The sequence below is a fragment of the Triturus cristatus genome, chromosome 1_2 (assembly GCF_964204655.1).
Source record: "Triturus cristatus chromosome 1_2, aTriCri1.1, whole genome shotgun sequence".
Lineage (NCBI taxonomy): Eukaryota > Metazoa > Chordata > Amphibia > Caudata > Salamandridae > Triturus > Triturus cristatus.
The window spans coordinates 562,364,194-562,387,833 of record NC_140580.1 but is presented as its reverse complement, the minus strand read 5'-3'; the positions used below and the strand labels follow the sequence as shown (position 1 = coordinate 562,387,833).

General features: G+C 43.9%; 1 protein-coding gene across 1 annotated transcript in view; it reads right to left on the bottom strand.

Annotated features, from left to right (window-relative positions):
- LOC146867630 (uncharacterized) overlaps positions 1 to 22,843 on the bottom strand; it is a 93,290-nt gene extending 70,447 nt beyond the window's left edge. Inside the window, 4 exon segments of the mRNA XM_085623357.1 lie at positions 16,205 to 16,381; positions 17,445 to 18,589; positions 18,592 to 19,489; positions 21,284 to 22,843. Of these exon segments, the coding sequence (XP_085479483.1) occupies positions 16,205 to 16,381; positions 17,445 to 18,589; positions 18,592 to 19,489; positions 21,284 to 22,843 (3,780 nt within the window).
- Between the last annotated feature and the right edge of the window lie 797 nt (positions 22,844 to 23,640).

Here is a 23,640-nt window from a genome sequence, read left to right as displayed (position 1 = left end):
GGCGCGCACGCCCGCGCACATGCACTGTAGCTCTGGGCTGGCCTGGTAGCACTTTTTGGAGCCCTCTCAATAAGTCTCGCCAGACCAACGCATGCGCTGGGTCAGGCGAGACCTAAAAATGAGTTTCCTAAAAGTAAACAGTGGAAAGACACAAGTCAGTCAATTAAAAGAATGAAAAGAGGCTGTGCTCCAGGGGAGGGACAAACAGAAGATGGAACAAGATGTACAAGGAATGCCATTGAATAGAAAGCAAGGAAATGAGAGTGACAATAAAGCTAACCAATGTAAACCATAGGTGGGATTTAAGCCCAATGTAAGTTATCAATGAGACCACAATATCTCTTTCCAGCTACACAGCTTATGCCATCTATTAGGCGAGAACTTAAAAGGAAGGAGGAAGGACAAAATGGAAGGATGGAGATATAAGGTGGAAGAAGTGAGGGACGTGAGAAAGGAGGGAGGACTGTGGTGATAACTATCTTAAGGGAGGGACCGGGATTGTATCTAAAGTAGCAGGAATTTATCATTTGATTTCCAGGTTACAAAAAAAATAACTAAATTATTACTTACTGTTTTACACAATTTTTTATCACCAAACTGGGTGCAGATTTTGATGTATACAATATGGTGGACTTTTCTGAGCAGTTTTGTGTGCAACGCACCAGCTGAAATTTGTTTAGAAATGCTAGGGAGTGACTTGTATGCCTCGCTAGTCGTTTACAAGTTGACATTTTTGCATCATGCTAAGATGTTCTCCCATCTTAAGGCAAGCAAGTGAAACCGTACAATCTTAATCTTAAATACCTTGAAGGAATAAAACAAGGTAACTTTGTAAACTGTACGAGTATTTCCGCCTGAACCATAGGTCTATAGACTATACATACCCGCTATGCTGTGCTATGACACATACGACTGAGCCTCAAACTTCAAAGGGACAGACGCAGCAGGTGAATAACTCTGTTAACTTCTCAAACTGGCATACACCCTGTAGCCTCCATTCCTCACACCACAGCTCACCCACTGGGCAAGTGATACGTAGGGTGTTTTACCCTTGGGTGATCACATACGTCTGCAGTATTAAAATAAGTCTTTCCAACAACACAAGGCATGTCAAGACAAAACCATACAATTTCACAGAATGAAAATTAATAAGTATTCTGACAATTCGATGGCTCTTAAAACATTTCTCACATCAGAAAATGCTTCTAATCCAATGTACTTTTGAAGCTGCACTTACGTGAAAACTTCAAATATATTACACAGTGACAATACAAATTTAATTTTCTGAAAAATCCTTCTTCGATCCAATCCGGTCTTTGTAACGTGTTAATAAATATCCTTGCAGCCAATTATTTCTCAAGAAAATGGCCATCCAGACAACATTGTACCTTGTTAGGACAGTAAGATTTGCACATACTTTACTGTGGCAATAAGGAGGATGCATGTCTTCCATAGCGTGAGAACGGGCAATGAAGTGGTGGAACCCACTGATGTGGGTAGGAAAAAAATGGCATCTATAGCCCAAGGCAGAGAAGTCCTAAGACTTCTGCTCGTAACTGCTATACACCACGCCGTGGGCAGGTCGATCACTAATAGAACATTTAGCCCAACTGAGGACAGAAAAGGAGGCGGGGCAAAATCTCACCCCCAAGGTTAGTCTTCCTTTATAGCTACTATATCTTCTGTGGTATCTAATGCTTACATGGAGCCTATGCATTAGGAAAGCATTCTTCTTACATCTGCTTCCCAGGAGCATTACACACAGTGACAGGAGCCTCTGCAAAATCTGGGGAGGAGCCACTGAGGCTCCCACACATCAGTAGTGTGGAGTCGCTTAAAAGATAGAGCCTTCCAATACTGCATGGGCTACAGACGCCTAAGATATGCCCATGCGCAGTCCCACCGTATTACAGTTACTACTGACGCAAGATGGAATGCTTGAGGTCACTGGGAGCGCTGGTATTGAGAGATTATCATCAGTTTACAAATAACTAATAATAGGTTTTGGTCTCTTTTGGCTGCGAGTGCCCACAGAGGACATAAGGTAGCAAACAGAGCCTCCATGTCCCATTGTCTCAACAGTAGACCATTATACTCCCAACGATGGCCCTTGACATGAGTCTGTCTAATCACTGTCAGAGCGAGATTACCTACTTGGCAGTGCAACTGTCCTCATATCTCCCCACCTTACCTTCTAGAACACTCTCCTGTATCATATCTGCTCTGCCGCTTCATCTCAGGTGTAGGTTTACTTTTTAATCGAAAGCCTTGGGAGAAGTTTACCGAACCTTCCAAACCCCGCTCTTCCTCCGCCGCGTGCAATAGAGTGATGACAACAATTTTATACTCGTACGGAGCCCCATCTCCTAATATCTCAAAGCACTTTAGAAATATTACAGGATACATAAAACCATAAAACCTCCATGAAAGGGCAGCCAGAAAGGGACGAGGGGGGTTGAGACCACATACGCACTCCCCCAGGTGACTCGTACAGCCGCCATGTCCAGCAATCTCCTTGAACTCTTCAAATGGCGGTTCTTAATCAGCATAGAAAAGGGGAAGGCCTAATCGCCTGCAACTGCAAGGATCTCAAATTTTAATTACAAAAATATCCTCCCCCTCAGGCTGGCACACTCCTTTTGGGCCTAAGAGTGCCGAGGAATGATGGCCTCTATTAGGCCAGGAGCTGTCAGCAGGATTGCATGTTAATGACAGTGCTTAATATTCATGAGCAAATATTTTAAAGATATAATCACAGGGAAAGAGCCAAGCGTCTGCTGAGATGAGCAAGCGAGCCACATAACTTCCCTCATTGAGCTACAGGAGCTGCAGAACAGGAGGGAAAAAAATGAATATTAATTTATCATGATTAGGCAAATACAGCAGGGAGACGCGTATAATGAAGGAGGAGGGTAAAAAAGATTAATATGAGCAATAAAATTAAATAAAGGAAACCAAATGGAGCCGTTCCACACTTCTTTTTTTTTTAATTTGCTTTGCTGATTTCTCTCCTTAAAATTTATGAAGTCAATTACAAGATGATGCGGGAAGTTCCTTAAAACTTTTCTCTAAAGTCCTGTCCCTGTAATTCCCGGTGGCTTCCATCCGATTGAACTAAACGATACTGATGCAGCAAGCACTGAAGACAAACTAAGCCACCCATTCACGCTTGTACACACAATTTGGGATAATACCCGACTATTTCCCTAAAAATGTTTGCAGCACGGCCTGACAGGCAGTTCCGCGTAACCAACTGCACCCACATAACTACACCAACCACCCCGGTAGATGGAATGGGTGCAACACTCTTTTAAGTGCGTCCCAACTGGAAATGCTCACAAGTGAGGGAGAAACTGTGGCAAAAATACTGATAAAGCAAAACGCACCGCATATGTCAGCATCATAAATATACTGGACCACTGCAGAGCAGGCATCTCGACGGGCAAAAGTCATACTGGGGCTGGAGTAAGGAAGTAGCTCCTACGGAATAAAAGTTACAACAACCGCAAATTTTCGAAGAACGTCAAAAATGTGTATCTTCACAAGCACATAGCTACAGCTGTCTTCTAAATTTGGAATAGGTATCTGCATGCAGAAACACTTACTTTACTATTGATCCCAAAAGGGAGTTTTAAATCCAACCAGAAAACGACCCGGAAAGCACAAAAGTGCATGGCTGATTTCAATAAATGGCAGACGACACCGAAGGGCAGGTGGAAGAGAGACCAATCCATATTCTAGACCCTGGTAGACTTCACATAGGGCTGCTGACTACATGACTACCAATCATCCTGCCCAGCCAACAATCAACTATTCATGGGATCCTGATCAGAAAATGCATGATGCTTTAATTAGAGGTTGCACCAGTCCATGATTGCACCTTAGGCACAGCAGCAACCTCTCAATAATCTTAATTTCCTTCTCCTACCACACTATTACTGTTGTGTCATCATCAGAAAACTAAGAAATGTGCCAATTCCTGTATTTAACTGCATACTTTTTATTTTATTTTTTTATTTATTTGTTTTCTTCTGAGTTTTATATAGCGCGAACTTGACCCGAATCCAATCGGGTATCAGAGCGCTTTACATAGCACCAGTTACGTTACATGAGGACGCTCATTCATTTTTTTTTTGTTAGGCAAGGGAAGATGAAGTGATTTGCCCAGAATCACAGGATGTTCTTCTGGACTTATCTTCCATGCTAACCTTTTATGTATGTTTAGAAAATACCATATACTTACTTTTGCTCTGAAACAGCTGGAATGCATTACACAACAGTCCATTCATTGACTAACTAAATAAGTATATACAAATAAATATTATGTCTCTATAGTAAATGTGAAGAGATCATCCATCCTAATAAGCAAGGCAATTAAAAGCAGCTTACACTTCTTTGGCAACAGAAATGCTAGACGCTAGCTAAGTTCTCACATACTGACCTGGTAGACAGTATCAATCTGTTGAGATTCAGGTTTGAAGTGGGGTGGGCAGTTCTTTTAAAATCTTGGGCTCTACTCAAACAGACACATATCTCACACAGTTGTGGAAGAAAGGAGTTTGAGATTTGCAGAGTACATGCATTTACAATGGATGGCCAGTAGGCAACCATCACAACTTAGGGAACAGATAAAAAGCCTGTACTCCACAATTGTGTGCCAGGTCTGTGCCACCATCAATCCAGTATCATTACCTGGTCAATGGGACAGTAGTCATCCATGTTGAAAGGAGGTACCGTTTGGGAGAACCGCATATCAACCAGTGTTGAGTACTCGGCTAGCAAGGAACATGTTCGAAACATTTGACAGGGGACACAGGGCGGATATGAGCCCATGCTTACATCTATAGTCACCTGTACTTCTTTTTCCACGAGGAATCACTTTCAAGTCATATACAAATTATTTTCTCACTTCAGTGTCTAGGTCTCCCCCCACTCCACCTTCAGGAATGTCAGCATAGTAATACACTTCCACTATCTGAGAAAACAACCTCACATCTATCTTATGCAACACGACAGGCTTGGGGAATAAAAAATGGACCCCGCAGGCATTCATTTCTCTGGCTCACTCACACACCAAACATTCAGCATAGAGACCACATACACAAAATGCATAACCTAGGTGTGTAACACTAGGATATCCGTAAGCGTACTGAAGCAGCACTGTACATGAGTGGGCCAGTAGGCCTCCACTCCAGTAACAACGTTGGACTTACAACAGACCAAAATGCTGCCACCACAGCTCTATGTGCTATCCTATGACACGGACAGTAGCCAACAGTCAGTTCAATGAGGGCATGCTGGGTGCTCCTCTCCGGGTCACAGGACTAGTAAAGGACCGCACTCATGTCAAGGGACGGACCTAGGCCTCCATGCACACACTACATCAGTGTGAGATATGAGGAAAAATCAAAACCCAGAGCACCAGATACATGCAGTTGGGCACCCAGTGCAGGTGAACATGACTGTACACTATGTAGAAGACTTCCCAGTCCCATCACAGCCCACAGCCCTCTGCAGCCCACAAGCATTCCTCAGGAGTAGCAAATTTACAAGGTACACTATTTCATTATGACAGCTCCCTGCACAACTCCTCAGACTTACATTCGGCCGTCCCTTGGCCTCTCCTTCCAAAGAATGAGCTGTAGTGTGCATCATGCTTCCCACCTCAGCAGTCATCTAACGTCCAAAAATGAAAAATATTTACCAAATATGTCCCTCTAAAATTCCAAAGAGAGTGGTCAAGGATGTTTCCACGGTGGCGCATAACATGAGCTAGGGTGACCAAATGTCAGCATCCTGAGATCATAGCCTAACAGAGAGCTGGAAACCCCTCACAAAGTTCTGGTTGTCTAGGGAGAGACTCTAGTAAACCAGCTTTCAAGGCTCTAACGAAGTGGGAGCTGGGGGCCTGTGCACCAGGCCAACTCTTTTCAGTGCCACATGGAGCCACACCAATATGTACATAAATATCACAAAATCAAGTCTTTTCTACTTTTGTGATATAGTCATGAGGCTGGTAACATCAGCCGCCACTAGGTGGTACCATATATTGGTACTGCCTGCAAATGTATCTTAGGACACTGTTTTTTTATATGTTACCAGAAAACCACTGAAAGTTCCTGAATGATTGGGACAGCGGCTCCGCAAAAGTTTCTGACACCCTTCAATTGAGATAGCCAGGCACAGTAAATTTACTGGTACAAAAAGGAAACAATGTGCAACCTGGTAGGCACCATCAGTCCACTACTTGTACATCTGCACCTTACTGGGACAAACCCAACAGTGAGATCGCTTGAATAGTAAACATTTGTATTAAACTACAATTGCCTTCGGTCCTTTAATCTGCGCAACTAAGAGTCAGGGCTCAGTACAGTTCCAGAACATATGGCTCACTTCAGCCTGTCTCTACCCAATGATCAAGGTTCTTGTAATTATTCAATTTTAAGGCTGCAGCATTTTTTGCATAAATTTGGATTTGCCACATTTGGCACGTTCTGACAACTCCAATTCCAGTGAAGACCATGCCAACAGTCCCTCTTGTTAGAACTCACTGAGGCAGGCAACTGAGGGTTTTGGTAATATGTGGTTAACAAAAATCTTTGCCACCGACTACAGAACAAATGCCGATTCAGGATCAAAACCCAATTTGCGCCGGAATCAGTACTAACCGTACAATTTGAGGGCTCAAAGTTTTTTTCCACATTGTGATTATATATTTTTTTGGCTGTTTTTGTCTATGGAGAACGCTTCAGAGAGCTTAACAAAACATATGAGCACTATTGCCATGCGCCTTTCTGTAATGTATTAGTGTATCACAAATAACTGCATTTTACTTATCCGTACGTTGAGCAAGCTGTCAGTAATGTGCATGTGTCCCTTACAATTCAATTTACTGCCAGCAGGAGACTCAAGCCTATTTCCTGCATCATTAATGAGAATATTAAAATAATATGAACCACATTTTACAATGCTGAAGCCTTGCTCAATTTGTGCTGTCAATTTTCTTAATCCCGATCGCACATTACAAAACCACATTTGCAAAACCCAAATTTACTTATTTGTAGAATATGATTCTTTGAGCCACACGTTTCCTTTTTTCCAACAGAAAATAGCAGTTCTTCTGAGCTCCTCAAATAAAATTACTAAATCCTCAGCTGTCTGTCAGATCGCGTCTCTTTTTCATTACTTTCATCCTATGTGGTTTGAAGGGAAATATTTGAAGTACAAAGGTGTGAAGGTCCTACTGTGTGCTGGGGGTTGCTTGATTGATGATTACACCTCAACCATTCATCCTTCTGATAAACTGAGTAACAAATATGCTGGGTAATAGTACTGATGCAAACTTTGTAAGTATTTAGACCTTCCATAAGGGGTATATGTGTGCACTGTTAACAAAGTAGTTTTAGTTCTTTCCTACCAGACTGCGAAGCTGTCTTGTTGTGAAAGACCTATTGTGGGCATATCAAGAACTTACAGTGGGCTTAAGGTCTTCCTATTGCTTACCAAAGGCTGGCTTTATTGTCACCCTTGTTTCCTTGCTTCTTATTTGATGGCATTCCTTGTTCATTTTGTGTTTGTCCGTCCCCTGGAGCATAGCCTCTTAACCAGCCTCTTAACTGGGTGACTTGTGTCCTTCCACTGCTCACTTTTAGGAAACTACTTTTTAGGTCTTGCAAGCTTCCTGGTTGCAAATGCTCTACTTTGAACTTACAAAGGGCTTACAGCCTGCCCACCGCTTACTATAGGCTGGCTTTATTGTCACTCTCACTTGATTGTTTCTCCCCTAGGCATATCATCTTTTCAGTCCTTCTGATTGGCTGACATGTATCCTCCCACTGTTTACATTTAGAGAACTACTTTTATCGTTTTCATTCAGTACTCCATGAGAGTCCATGTGCTTTTAGCTCTCTCTCTCATGTGAGGCTTCACTCCCTCAAATAGCCTGACAATGTGTTGCTCTTGACACATCTCATCTGGTCTGTAAAAGCACAGCAAAAGGGATTTTATTTTCTGGTGTACGGCTAAGAGCAGATAGATTTTAAACAATATTTTTTTGTATCTCCTACCTTCCACAAACTGCATGAAAGCCTAAGTTTATGTACATCAAGGTTTTTTATGCCATTCGGGCTATCTGCTGCATTCACTCAGCTGGCGTCGGAGGCAGAAGGTGTACTTATCATGATTCTTCTCCTGGAGGCCCATAAATTTGTTTACTTGGCTACAGCAGAACACTAATGGCTGAATCCTGAGAAAAGTATATTATGCATTGGCAATGGTTTTCTTTTATATTCTGACACTTCTGTATTCTTTTTAAATTCTGCTCAGAGTTCACAGAGTGTAAAGTATTTGAAAACGAAACCATGACATTACAAAAAGGATGAAAATATAGAATTCAGTATCCAGTTTTGAGATACCATCAGATAGGTGGTTGCTTTTTCTTCAGTTTTTTGAAATATTTTTGCTTTTACCTTTTACAATCACTATTTTACGGACAAATATTGGGAAAGTCAACAGCTCAGCGAGACCTATTGGCTTTGCCAATGTTAGTTTCTTTTGGTTAAGCACTCAGAGTGTATGTGTTTTCCATCCCTCTCTTGTGTTTCTCACCCCTGCCAAATACCCGTCCAGCACTCTGTGTTTGCTCTCTATCTTGTGGCTGCTTTCTCTCTCATGTACTCCTCCACCCAACTCTTGCGGCAGTTGCTTTCTCCCTCGCGAACTTCTTCATCCACCCCGTGTTGCTCTCTCCCCCAGAGTCATTTTAAAATTTAAACCTGCCTAATGCTTCCCCCAAGACAGTGAGTGAGTGAGTGAGTATGTGTGTGTGTGTGTGTAGCAGAGAATCCAACATAGAGCACCTTCAACACAAGTGACACTATGAATCTGCTCACCTCTTCTTTTTTTGGGGGGAGGCCAGGTTTCAGGCCTTCCACAAAAGTGCACTTTATTATACTGATCGATTTAAGTGGTGTCTGCCATCTTAGATCAGGCAATACAAAATAAAAGAAAATAGTGACTGCAACATTCTGTATTCAAGTGGAGAAGTGTAATCTTGATCCCATCTGAGATACCGTAGGAGTGCATCATAATTAAGGCTCCCAGTTTTCAGTTTTTACAGATTTTTACAGATAAATACAGACAGAAAACAACACGTTACCAGTCTGTATTTATTTTTAAAAGCGGAAATATAAGAAAAATTATGCTTCTTGTGTGTGACTCTCCATGCTGTCTTTGTGCTTTCAAGACAACAGATGAGCAAATAGACAGAATGTGAAGTTAAAAAACAGGTTCAGATTTCCCTAAATACAGGCATATGTTAACATATATGTGAATTTTAATGCTGATATTTACCTGTGGGTGTAATGTTTTACTATATTTGTCTTCTTAATTTTTTCCAAAATGCGACAGGTAGCAAAGTATAAGCGCATATTCATCAGTTAAATAAATGTGGAAATATACCATTTTACAATTCCATTTATCCTCAAAACACAAAATAAATATGGATAAATACCAATCAGATGGCCAAAAAATAATTATGGATAAATACAGACGGGAATGATAAAAAAAAATACATACCATAAAACCTGGAGCTCTAATCATAATCATGAGTAGTTAGCGCCCAAAAGTATTCTGTTTGATCAATGTTACTAAGGAGAGTGGAGTATTGCATATTTGAAGTACTCTACATGAAGTATTTGTGTATAGAACATGATTAATAAAGGTCTATGTAACTTTTATATACTGTGACAGGAGAAGTTAACAAAATGTGTACCATTGTGAGGTTAATAAATCAGAATGTGTATGTGCAAACAAATGTTTAAACATTTATCCATGTGGACAAGAATTATTTCTACGCAGGTGCATTTTGAATGACATCTTCGTAATCCTTTACAACTTAAACTTGTCTTAGGAAGCTGTATTTATTGTGTGTGTAGAAATGTGCACGTATTCTGTAAGCCTGTGCACTGATAAAGTTGACTAGAGTGAGCCTCAAGAAACCAGCTCAGTTCATGCTCACGTTTAAAATCTAACATGTCATCTGCATTTAACCTTCAATGCAGAATGCATTTGCTTGTATTTTGTTTCCACTGCAGGTGTAGACAAAACCTCATTAGTTAGTATAGAAGGGTTTTGTTTTCATTAGATAGCAAGGTATAGGAAGACAAAGTTGGCAAGGAGAAGTGCGGTAATGAGCAAGGAGGCGAGTTCTCATGAAAGGAGAGAAGAATGGCCAAGGACGAACAATGTTGCAACTTATCGATGTGGGAAGGGTGGTGCACGTATTCAATTGTGCCTGAGCCATGGACATTCACTAGGAAGAATCACGTGGGATTATCTATCTTGAATGCAATTGATATTTTATGCTGAAACGTAGTGAAGGACAGAGAGAGTCATATTAGGATTTCAAGGAGAGCAGATCTATGCTTCTGCTTGTGTGGCTTTATCCTACCTGACCCATGGTTGGAGTGCCTTCTACTGAAGACTATCACAGCTGACACCTTTCTGATTTCACCTTTACAAAATGCTTCTTAGATTAGGGTTGCTTTTTTAAGGTAGTGTAGGGAGAGATAGCTTGCTCATGCTCACTTTGAAAAATCATCTGATGCAATTTAATACTCAATTCTTTTTCCTGATCAACTGTATCATCGTCATAGAATTAGTCGTCTGCTTTGTATTATATAGGGTAAATGGCTTCAGGAGATTTGGACTTATCTTGGTCTTTCAGTATTTCTATATGATCATGTTGAGATTGGTCTATATTGATTTGCTCCTACATTTAAAATCAAACCCTACTAAACTCAGATTAAGTTGTCACGAGGGTTATTGTGTGACCACATTGGTTACACTGTAATGAGGTGTAAACAAGTGATCGTTTTCTCCCTTTACCTCTCATGCAGCTATAAAGATCATCGATATGGAGATAAATGTTTCAGTGGGCCTGAGCTCCAGCACAAGCACATGGGTACATAACACCAACAGCATTCATGTCATTGTGATTTTCTTTTTTTTTTTGTCAATACTAAACTGCAAGTATAAAAAGCACTGGCACAGCAAGTCAGTTCCAAATGTGAAACCTATTGGTTTAGACAATGCTTGTTGTATTATAGTTGTTTAAAAAAAAAAAGCAATTGCCTGTTTTGGCTTTAGACAATTCTCCTTCTAAAACAGAGCAAAGCTTAGAACCAAACCCTTTACAACCACAAAGTGAGCCAAGTCGTAGAATTACCAAAACAGGGAGGCAGCTGTGTTCTATGGTACAAAGGCATAGACTGACTACTAACGCCTGGTCTATTAATTGGTTTTGGTGTTGCAAATTACAGGCTTTGCTAAGGGAAAATCACGAATTGCATTGTTTCAAAGGAACATCGCGAGCCGGGAATTTCTGTTTGCTTGTATTTGCAGCTTACGTGTAAAACTGGACATTAAAGAGGCCACAGAAAAACAAAGTGTTCTTTCATTTTGAGGCTAGCGACCTCATGTGTAAAAGAGGCTGGTCGCAAAGCACTTTTTGCATTGTTCTGAGACCAGCCTCTCTCTTTGTGGTGTGAGGGATGTACAAAACCCTCATAGTACAAAGGGACTGATCACACAAATTTGTAAACCTCCTGTCCCATTAATATTAATGAGCGTGACTCCATGAGTCCTGTTTTTTATGCTGGGTTGGAGGCCGGCGTGGAGCAGCAGATCTCTGTCCCAGCATTCACATAAACAAAATGGTGTTATTTAAGAGGACAACGACTGCAATAAAAACACAGGTATGATGAATGAATGAATGAATGCGATTTTTATATAGCGCATAGTTACCCTAGGGCATCCCAGCGCTTGTCCAGGGCAAACAACCACAAAAACGGCTAAAGATGTCAACAACGTCAGGCAGGGAAAAGAAGAGTTTTCAAAAGTTTCCGAAACCGGTCCGAGCTCGTTTCAGAGCGCAAGCCCAGCGGAAGCGCATTCCATAAGTAGGCTATGTTAACCGAAAATCTGCGTCCACCAGCCCGCGCCCTTTTCACTATAGGAACTTGGAGCAGATGATTCTGGTTAGAACGGAGATCTCTATTAGCCTTATAAGGCACAGCTAGGTTCCTCAAAATGGGGGATCCCTTACCCTGCAGAATTTATGCGCTGTGCATAGAGCCTTAAATTTGACCCTTTCCCGCACCGGCAACCAGTGCAGGGCCTTAAGTGCGGGTTTGGCTGACTGCATCCTGGGAGTGTTCATAAGCAGCCTTGCAGCAGCATTTTGAACCTGCTGGAGTTTGTTACGAGTCGCTTCAGGGGCGCCTAGAAAAATGATATTACTAAAGTCTAGTATGGATACAATAAGCACCTGAATGAGCAACTTCCTAGAAGCCCAGGGAAGCAAGGGGATAACTTTACGCACAGAGCGAAGAAGGCCAAAGCAAACTCCAGCCGTTTTCTTTGCCTGAGTCCTGAAAGAGAGGTCTTGCTCTAGCCAAATCCCCAAGCTCTTGATTTCCTTCCTAGGGCTCGGAAGAGCTCCCATACAGCTAGGCCAGCAGGTCAAAGGGAGAGAAGGGGTTTTGTTCCCCAGCATTATTAGCTCCGTTTTTGAGCCATTCAGCTTTAAAGCCGAGTCACACATCCAAATGTGAATTTTGGACATGCAGGAATGCAGAGAGTCTGGATTGTCGTTCAGATGGGAGAGAGCAATCACCAGCTGCGTATCGTCGGCATAGCTGACGATTTTAAAACCAAATGGGGCCACCACGTGCTCCAGGGGGGCCATATATACATTGAACAATGTGGGGCTGAGTGAAGAGCCCTGTGGCACACCACACTGGAGGGGGATAGAGGCCGAGCAAGCACTGCCTTCCCAAACTTGGTACGTCCGGTCATGAAGAAATGATGTAAGCCACTTCAAGGCAACACCCGTAACCCCTATAGCTGACAGCCGCTGGATCAACACTTGATGGTTCACAGTATCGAAGGCCGCACTCAGGTCCAGGAGGATCACTGCCACTGATCCTCCTGCATCGAGAATGCTCCTCGCTTCCTCCACGACTGCCAGAAGAGCGGTATCGGTGCCCTGGCCAGGTCGAAACCCAGTTTGGGAATCACGCAGCAGGCCATTGGTTTCCAAAAAATGCGACAACTGACGATTTACTAGTCTTTCAGTGATTTTACTAAGTCCAGGAAGCAGGGAAATAGGCCTAAAATTTGCCAAGTCAGCTGGATCTAGATTTGGCTTTTTTAGAAGTGCCTTTACCACTGCTTTCTTCCAACTGGGTGGCACCAAGCCCTGGGCAAGGGAGGCATTGATAAGATGCGCAATCGGGGCCGCAATGGTAGTTGCTACCTGTTTAAGAAACCTCATCGGCACCGGATCCCTAGGTGATCCGCTCTTCATAGAGCCCAGTTCTTTAAGGACTTCGTCCACTGAAACTGCCCCAAAGGAATCCAGATGGGCAGAAGCTCCTAGAGCCTGGCTGCCAGGGATTGTTCTCTGGCAAGCCTGGGGGAGGGCACTTAGAATATTTTCAATTTTCCTATGAAAGTAGTTAGCCAGCTCCTTGCATTTCTCACCAGGGCTATCATGAGATACCAAGGGCTCGGGAACTGTAAGAAGTTCTTTTACCACTCTAAAGGTCTCTCTGGATGAGTTTGAAGCACTTTTTATTCTTTCCTCAAAAAATTGGGCCTTAGCGTGGCGAAGAGCAACTTTATACAGCCTGATTGCAGAGCGATACTCCTTTTGCATGTCTTCCCTCCCCTCCTTTCTCCACGCCCTCTCCCTCCTCTTACAACCCCTCCTAAGGGATCTCAACTCTGATGTATACCAAGGTGCCGAACCCCTTCTCTTCTCCCTCTTATGCAGTCTCTTTTTAGGGAGAATAGCATCGAGAGAGCTGGTCAGCCACTGATTGAAGTTGGTATCTACGATTACCGGGTCTGAAACAAGGGGAGGACGCATCTCTTCAAGAGTAGTCGTCCAGTCATCTACTGATAACCTAGACCAAACTCTCTCTAGAGTGTGAACCCTAGGGAGTGGGGTGGCCAATGAATCCACTTGCCACATTACTGGAACCAAAAAATGGTCAGACCAGGGAAGAGAATGAGAAGGCAGAGTTCTGAGGCGGGATATATTGGAGAAGATGGGGTCCAGCAAATGACCCCTATTATGCGTAGCTTCCGCGTTGATTAGACTCAGGTCATAAGTTTTTAAGTCACACTGCAAATCCACTGCCACAGAGTCAGTTGGGTCATTAAAATGGAGATTAAAGTCCCCTAGTACCATAAAATTGGCCGTGGAGGATGTCAGTAGCGTAATTGTTTCCATCAACGAGCCGACAAAATTCCCAACACCGCCTGGCGGACGATAAACCAGTAGGCCCGATACCGACACCGTACTAGAGATCCGTAGGGAAAACTGACAGCTCTCGCAGTCTACCACCCCCCCCATCTGAGCCCTGCATACAAAAGTGTCTCTATATATAATAGCTATGCCGCCCCCTCGCCCCAGAGGCCTATCCAGATGGAAAATAAGGAAGCCTGGAGGGAGGGCACGAACTATATCCACCCCAGAGCCAGATGTTATCCACGTTTCTGTCAGAAACAGAACATCAAGGTCATGGTCTTGTAAGAGAAAATGAATTTCTAATGAATGGCTCGGGAGTGATCGACAGTTCAATAGTGCCATGGCCAGAACATCCTTACCCTTCACTGAGTGAGTCGACTGACATATCTTGCATCCAGCGAATAGCTTAGGGCCCTTGTAAATATACTTGCATGAAGTGTCCTTAGGAGGGCGTAATAATAAGATATCCTCACGAGAATATGAATGTTCACTATCTCGAGGATTGGCCAGGGGATCTGGCCCTAGGCCCGTCTGGGCCCGGACGGGCACAGACGGGCTGGACTCTGGCGTGACTCCGTCGGGGATCCGGCACCACCGCTGCGCGCAACCGCTGCGCGTAGGCATGACTTCCTTAAGTAGAGGTCGAGCGTCCTTATGACGCTAAAGCTAGAAAGAGGCTAGTGCCGCCCGAGACTCTGACTCACCCAATATGGCCGCCAGAGTGCCGAGTAGCCAGGGACAGGACCTGCAAAACACGGTGATTCCACAAGATTACAGTGCAGGTAAGTGGACAAGAGTAAAAACAGGGGAAGAACGAACTCCAGAATAAAACAAAATAGAGAAAACAGGAATTTTTAAAAAACGCCACAAAACGGCACGAAGACTACAATAAACGCAGCACGCTCTGATCGCTGTAACCGCTCTTGGAGGTCAATTGGCAACCTGGCAGGACTGACCCTCAAATTTATCCTCCTTAAGTAGAGGTCGAGCGTCCTTATGACGCTAAAGCTAGAAAGAGGCTAGTGCCGCCCGAGACTCTGACTCACCCAATATGGCCACCAGAGTGCCGAGTAGCCAGGGACAGGACCTGCAAAACGCGGTGATTCCACAAGATTACAGTGCAGGTAAGTGGACAAGAGTAAAAACAGGGGAAGAACGAACTCCAGAATAAAACAAAATAGAGAAAACAGGAATTTTTAAAAAACGCCACAAAACGGCACGAAGACTACAATAAACGCAGCGCGCTCTGATCGCTGTAACCGCTCTTGGAGGTCAATTGGCAACCTGGCAGGACTGACCCTCAAATTTATCCTCCTTAAGTAGAGGTCGAGCGTCCTTATGACGCTAAAGCTAGAAAGAGGCTAGTGCCGCCCGAGACTCTGACTCAACCAATATGGCCGCCAGAGTGCCGAGTAGCCAGGGACAGGACCCGCAAAACGCGGTGATTCCACAGGATTACAGTGCGGTAAGTGGACAGGAGTAAAAACAGGGGAAGAACGAACTCCAGAATAAAACAAAATCGAGAAAACAGGAATTTTTTAAAAACGCCACAAAACGGCACGAAGACTACAATAAACGCAGCGCGCTCTGATCGCTGTAACCGCTCTTGGAGGTCAATTGGCTACCTGGCTAAGTGCATGTGGGGGGTGGTCGGGGAGGGTGCAATCCTTCACAGGATCATTGGATTCTCACTCTAAGTCGACATTCACAGAGAGGAAACAATGCCACCCTTTTCACAAATCCATAGCAACCGCCTTTGCAACCACATTTTTCAGAAAGCATTAATGAATGTAATTGTAGCTCGTAAGAATAAGGTGCTCCCTTTCACCCCACCCATCACCCACCTCCTTCGGCCAGAGGAACCCACAGCGGGGCCACAGGTTGCACATGGTATGAGTCACAATGCATTATCTTTTTCATGAGCATGTTCTCCTGGGTGACTCTATCTCTAATACGGTACCAATCCTCAGTCAGCTGCTCAGTAACATAAAAATGCATCCCCAAATGGTAGTACGGGAACAAGCTGGACCGTGGAATGGTCGCTGCCCGCTTTATTCCATTCCACTGCAAAAGAACACAAATAATCATAATTATGAACACCTGTCAAGATCATAAACACAGTAACACAAATGGATGGCCATGCTTATGTTGGAAAAAAAGACAATGAGTGTAACTGAAGGCAAAAGGAAGCATAACCAATGCTAAACTGATATGATGCTTGACTTCCCACCCCTGGCAGGAATAACAAGACTTGTCGGGTATGCCGCTAAATGTACACTTCAGTGTCTGCCTAATGGACTTCTCTTATGGGAGCACAATTGCCACAAGTGTTCTTTTCTCAGGAGTACATTCACAGGTTTTCAATTATCTGAGATGACGTTCCAGTGGGCAAATCAATAGGAAAACATTCTTGTGGCTCGTTGCCATAACGTGTCAAAATATTTGGGAGTCTCTCATTGAGATACTTAGTTCTCAAACAGGGAACTACCAGAGATTAATCATGTACCCTGTAGTAATGGTCACTAAATCACTGGGGAATTTTCACCAACATATTATCACTGTCACAATGTCTATGCTGAGATACAATGCTCATAACTCAAAAATAACTATGAAATGGTATACTTTTAGACTAGAAGTGCACACACATTTAACTCTTGCTTGAACCCCATTCTCTATCATTAGAGCTGGTTTCTAAATGTAGGCTAATTGTGTCATAAACCTGTTGAACTCTGTACAAGAACTCATGTTTAGACAAATGGTGGAACCAAAAGGCAGAGCTGGGAACTTATGATATTTAACTGTGACTGCCATAATCAATAGCCTTGACACTGTTGACCACAAAGGAATTATTCTTGTATAATTCTTCTTCCTAATGTTTTTATCCTCAAATACGTCATAATGTTAACCTTGGTTGAAGAGGTTAGCAAAATTGTAAGGTTTTATAGTAAATAGATTAGAGTGAGATGGGAAATTTCTTTTTTACATCTCCATTAATGGCTTCTTGAAAAATAGCATTTAAATAAATCAAAATAAATAATATGCACTTGAGGCCTTGAACATTCTAGACCATTAAAATGGTTCATCACATAGCATTGCTATTTGTAATACCACTGAAAATCAAACTCACCATGGTAATAAAAGCAGTTCTTTCTTGACCATATTCTGTGCATCTTGATAGCACAAGACCAGACTCTAAAAGTGTAAACTGATGTCCTTCTGCATCTAAAAAGGCTCCCCTCAGCGCTTCTAGAAAAGAATGACCACATTCTTTGATTTTTCTTCCATATACATCTTGAATGGACATCTTCATCACAATCTCAGAAGTCAAATGGGCTGGCTCGTTTGCTCCTTGTGTCCAGGAGCTTAATGGTTCCTTCTTCATACAGCCCACTTCTTTGTGGTCCACGCTTGCTGGACTGATTGCGATCCTCAACAAATCAGAATTCCTAGGTCGACTCCTAGGGTCAGTGTCTTTGAACCATATTATAGATTCTTGCTCAGGTTCCCGAAACGTAAGAGGAATTTCTCTACAAAATATATTTTCATTTGCCTTTTCAGAGCCAATATCTGCATTCCGGAAAGTTGTTTTTAATACTGTTGAGTCTAACTTTAGATTACATTTGACAGTCTCTGATGATGTCTGGTCACTTGGTTCGTATGATTTGAGGTCACTAATACAATCAACACTTAAATAAGAATCCGCATCATCTTTTTCAACACAATTAGTTTCATTTGAATATCTGACACAGTTAAAATCATGGCATTGATTATAAATCTCCACTTCCAGACCTGTAATTTCTAAGCTAGGGCTTTCAGGAACTTGACTTTCAACAGCCAGCTGAGGCATCAATTCACATATGTTGGATTTGTTCATTAAGGTTTGATCTGAAATTTGCTTGTTTACATCACTGGTGGGTAGTGCCTTTCCTAGTTGCTGTTGATAGTCTTTGCTCTCACAGCACTGTGAAGAAATAGCTCCAGAAGACGTAGCAAAATGAGAATTCTCCTGTTTGGTAATTTCTGACCACTTGACAACACCACTATTTTTACAGACATCCTGAGGACCCTCTTTCAATCGGCCCTCCTCTTGACTTTTTACAAAAACCCTTGCAGAATTTTCTAAACTACCAACCACCAAGTTTAACCCACTTTGTGGATTCTTCAAGGAATCACTCTGTGATAGCATGGCAGCAGCCTCCAGTAGCTCTTCTTGGTTGGCATTTGCTTTTGCAGCAGATTAAAAATACACTAAATACTGACATTCCTCAATGTTTGCTTTATTGGATCGAACGTAGGGGTTGAATCCGATTCACATCCAAACATTTCTAGATTTAGTCCTTCATTAATGAAAGTGTCCACACACACCTCCTCAGGTTGGTTTGTGGTGTCCACATTTGGAATCTTATGTGAGTCACTATATAGTCCTTTGTTGACATGGATGTTGTCATTATATATGTCAGAATCACAAATATGCATGCTTTCTTCTCTGGAGTGCACTGTGGGAACTAATTTGTCCTCAAGACCCATCAGTGGGTTGTAACAAGGAGTCACAGACTTGATACATTCCACATCATCTATACACTTCGCCATTGAATTTTTCACAGATTTCTCTTTCTGTTGATTTATTAGAAAATTAACACTTCTTTTTTGCATTTTTTCCACTTGTGTCCGCGCCTCAAATGGTGATAAATTGTACTCAATGGGCTCCAAAGGTTGCTGTAAAAAAAATTATTTAGAATTATTCCCAAAACTAAATGGCAATGTTGATTTTGAAAAATTGCTCCGTTCAGAGCAATGTGACTGAAAATTTGAATGCAGGAAGAGTTGTACATGGCGACAGCCGCACTCATCCACTTCTGGGTGGATATTACTGAATCCATTATAGAAGCAGGGTTCATATTCTGGGACTTCACGGGTCACTGTCTCGCTAACTGCAGTCTTTATGCCATAGTGGTGGCTCTGGATCCCTCCAGATGGTAGAAGGGCAGCAGTAATGTCAATATCAGTCTCTGTTGTAATAGGAGATGAGGGTAGCCGTATGACATCTTTCAGATCCTGGCCCTCCTCCTCACATTTTGTTTCTGCTGACCAGTAGAAGTTTTCTTTTGTCTTCATTTCATAAATTTGAGTATCTTCGACAGCTACAAAATCCGAGTTGCTTCCAGCAAGGCCCTAGATGGAAATAAAGTCTACACTTTTATTCCAATCCTCTATCTCTTAATAATATTTTCCTAAAAAATTGAACTTCAACACATTAATGAAATATTTGAAATAATACTTGCATTTTCTGATCATTTTATCTTGACAGATATTAACTTCCATTTGTGATGGTGCAGAAGCTCTGGTCTTAAAGACATCTTAACCCAGGCCCGTCAGCATTGTTTGTGATGCCCACGGCACAAACATCATGTGCGATGCTTCTCTAGCTTTCTGTTAACATGTGCATCTTATTCAGAACAATGGAATCTTGAGGCAGCTTCAGCCTACGGCGCTATCTAGTGGTGGGCAACATTACCTGCCTTACCATGAATAACTCACTAATTTTGATATATAAATACATTTAGCAGCGGCAGCACAGGGTTCAGCTAATAGAGGTCCCTGTGGCAACAACCTTTATCATGACCCTGCCTTAACCTTTCCTAATCTCCATTTCTTATCTTATCTTATCTTATCTTATGCTGTATTTATAGAGCGCACTGACACCAAAGGTTTCCTGGCGCTATGATTGAGATTGGAGGTGGGAGTCATAGTTTACATGAGTTTTGAGAAGAGCCATGTTTTTAGGCTCTTTCGGAAGCTTAGTAGGGTACCAGAAGTTTTAATGTGAAGAGGGAGGGAGTTCCATAATTTGGGTGCCAAGTAGCTGAATCTACAGCCGCCCAGTTTTTTTAGTTTGGCCGTCGGCGTGGTGAGAAGATGAAGATGGGCAGAGCGGAGGTTACGAACCGGACAATGAGGGTTCAGAAGGGATTCTAAAAAGGCAGGGCCCTTGGACTGCCGGGCCTTGTATACCAGGCAGCCAATTTTAAAAGGAGCTCGCTGTTCGATAGGCAACCAGTGCAGCTTGGCCAGGAGAGGCCTGGCGGATTGCCATTTGGGAGTTTTGCAGATAAGTCTAGCTGCCTGGTTCTGCACCAGCTGGAGACGATGGAGGAGGGACTTGGGTAGCCCCCAGTAGATTGAATTAGAAAAATCCAGGCGGGAGAGGACGAGGGAGATGACAATTTGCACCAGGGATTCGTGGGAGAATAAGTGGGAAATCTTGCGAATTTTGCGTAGCTGAAACATGCTGGCAGAAATGGTGGTACCAACATGAGTTTTAAGAGAGAGATCAGTGTCGATGGTAACGCCCAAGCTTTTTACCGAATTCAAAGGTTTAGGTGGAATGCCAAGCTCCTTAGGCCAGAAGTGAGGGCCCCAGTATAGAGGGCTGGTACCAGGCAGGAGGAGTTCCGTCTTCTCAGGGTTTAATTTGAGCTGGTTGGAGATCATCCATTGTTGGATATGCAGCATTGCTCCCTGAAAGTTAGGTACAGCATCCTGGGAATCTAATGGAAAAATGATTTGCATGTCGTCAGCATAATTGAGGACAGTGCAATTCCAAGAGCTCAGTGAATGGATAAGTGGGCGCAGATATAAATTAAACAATAATGGAGACAGAGAGGAGCCCTGGGGGGCTCCACAGGTGGTGGGGACCTGGGTGGCGGTAAAGGGGCCTAGATGGACTGTTTGAGCTCGGCCCGAGAGGAAGGACTTGATCCATTCCCAGGCGGGTCCCTTGATGCCTGCCTGTCCGACACGGTGGAGAAGGATGTCATGATCCACCGTGTCGAAGGCGGCCGAGAGGTCCAAAAGGACCAACGCCTGAGGGGACCCTCTATCGGCATTCTCCCGAAGGGTGTCCAAAACTTTTAGAATGACTGCTTCGGTTGAATGCGCCGGTCTGAAGCCTGCCTGGTTAGGTACCAAGAACCCGGAACTCTCGACGAATGCCGAGAGGCAGGTGGTGACGTAGGCCTCGAGAAGTTTAGAGATATAAGGCAGAAGAGAAATGGGCCTATAGTTGGCAGGATTGGCGGGGTCGGCTCCTGTCTTCTTTAAGAGGGGGACCAATATGGCTTCCTTAAAAGCCCTGGGGACCGAGCCGGAGCTGAGGGAAGTATTCAGAAGGGGGAGAATACAATCAGGCAGAGCAGAGAAGGTTGCCCTAAGAACTTGGGGGGGGCAGCAGTCCCTAGGAGATCCAGATTTAACACGAGTGGTAAGCTCAGCGAGAGTGCTGGCGGTGATTGGTGGGAACTGGATGAAAGAGCAAGGGTTAAAAGGGGGAGAGTCAGGAAGGCTAGGAGGGGTAGAGGAAGGAATAGCATTCTTGATGTTTACAATTTTTTGGATGAAATAAGAATTGAGCGAATTACAGGTTTCCTGGGTGGGGGCCTGGGTTGGAAGTACTCTGTGGTCAGATGAGAAATCGTTGAAGATTTTAAAGATTTCTTTAGATTTATCACTAGCTGTATCGATTCTTTCCGTGATGTGTAAGGCCTTTGCTTTAGTAATAGCGTTCTTATATTCATTCCGGGCCCTCACAAACTCGGTGCGGTCCTCCTTGGAGTAGCCCCGTCTCCAGTTTCGTTCCAGGTGACGCAGTTTAAGTTTCTGTACTTTCAGTTCCTCTGAGAACCAGCGATGAGAGTTACCATGTCTAGTATGAGCAAATTTGGTGAGAGGGGCGAATATGTCACTGGCTGATGACAGCCAGGTGGTGATCCCATCCGACATAGAATCAATATCTGATTCGGGGAGGGTAGTGGGATAGGTGTTGGTCAGGTGATCAATAAATCCCTGGGAATCATAAGAATTCCATTTGCGACTCAGTCCCCCGGGGAGGGGAGGAGCCTTAAGTTTCCCTTTAATTGAAATAGTGACGTCAATCAGGTGATGGTCAGACCAAAGGCAGGGGGAGATGACTGGGCAAGACAGGACGAGGTTGTGAGTCCAGATGTGGTCCAAAATGTGGCCCTTGATATGAGTTGGGGAAGAAATGTGTTGGGACAGATTTAGGTTTGTCAAGATTTCAAACAGTTCGATGGCATGGGGTCCGGCTTGGTCATCGTCAAACCAGTAATTGAAGTCGCCAAATACGGCGAGTCGGGAATGGTGGGTGAGCAGGTCGGCTACTTGCTCACTGAAGGACAGTGGAAATGATGGCATTGGCTGGGGGGGGCGATAGAGGAGTACAATCGCCAAGGCGCCCCCAGAGGTTTCCACGCTGATAACTATGTTATCTGCCCCTGGTAGGGTAAGTAAGGCAGAGGTGAGGAATCTGAGATTCTTGTGTATGATGGCCGCTACTCCCCCTCCCGGGCGACTAAGAGGGCGGTTTACATTGAGGATGTAATAATCCGGGGGGAGGGTCGCCAGGATATCCGGGTGGGAATCCGGCGTGAGCCAGGTCTCCGTTAGAAGCAAGATGTCGGGTTTATCCATGTTGAGCAGCAAGAATAAATCAAGCTGATGCTTCACCATGGAACGAGTGTTAAGGTAGAGCACATGGAGATGGGTGTCATTGTTAGATGCCAAAGGGGGGGCCATAGGACAAGAATGGACAAGACCATGGTCAGAGTGAGTGCCAGGGTCAGGCAGCTTACTAGTGATCTCCAGGAGGGCAGTGCGCTCCCACACACCAGGCGGCAAAGGGCAGTTGGAAAGCTGCAGGTCCCTGAGTGTTTTCGCAGGGTATGTGATGAGGGGGCCAGGGGTTGTAGCCCCTGCGCCCGTCCGCTGCGCCGACAGAATGGGGGTTCCATTTTGTAGTGATCGAGGGCGGGAGGGCGGGAGGGGCGAAGCACAGGAATGCTGACCCTGGTCCGGCTCCTCACCTAAGATGGCGGCCCCCCGAGCAGCGTCCAATCGGCTGCGAGGGGTGAGATCAAGCGCGATCAGCAGCCAAGAGATCCCCTATTTTTAAGAGCGAATCTGTGTTCAGGGAGTGATTAAAAGCGCCAAGATACAACAAAGTGAGCAGGTAAATAAAGTGCTAATGACATATTTTTCGTGGTACTTTTTTAAAAATGCGACGAATTTAAAATTAGCAATTCTACAAAGAGTGCACACAGAGTCCCGGCTTCCGCCTCAGGACGAGGTATCACTGACACACACACACACAATTGAATCAATCGTGGTGTGGGTTAAGAGGGCTTTTGTAGTGATCGAGGGCGGGAGGGCGGGAGGGGCGAAGCACAGGAATGCTGACCCTGGTCCGGCTCCTCACCTAAGATGGCGGCCCCCCGAGCAGCGTCCAATCGGCTGCGAGGGGTGAGATC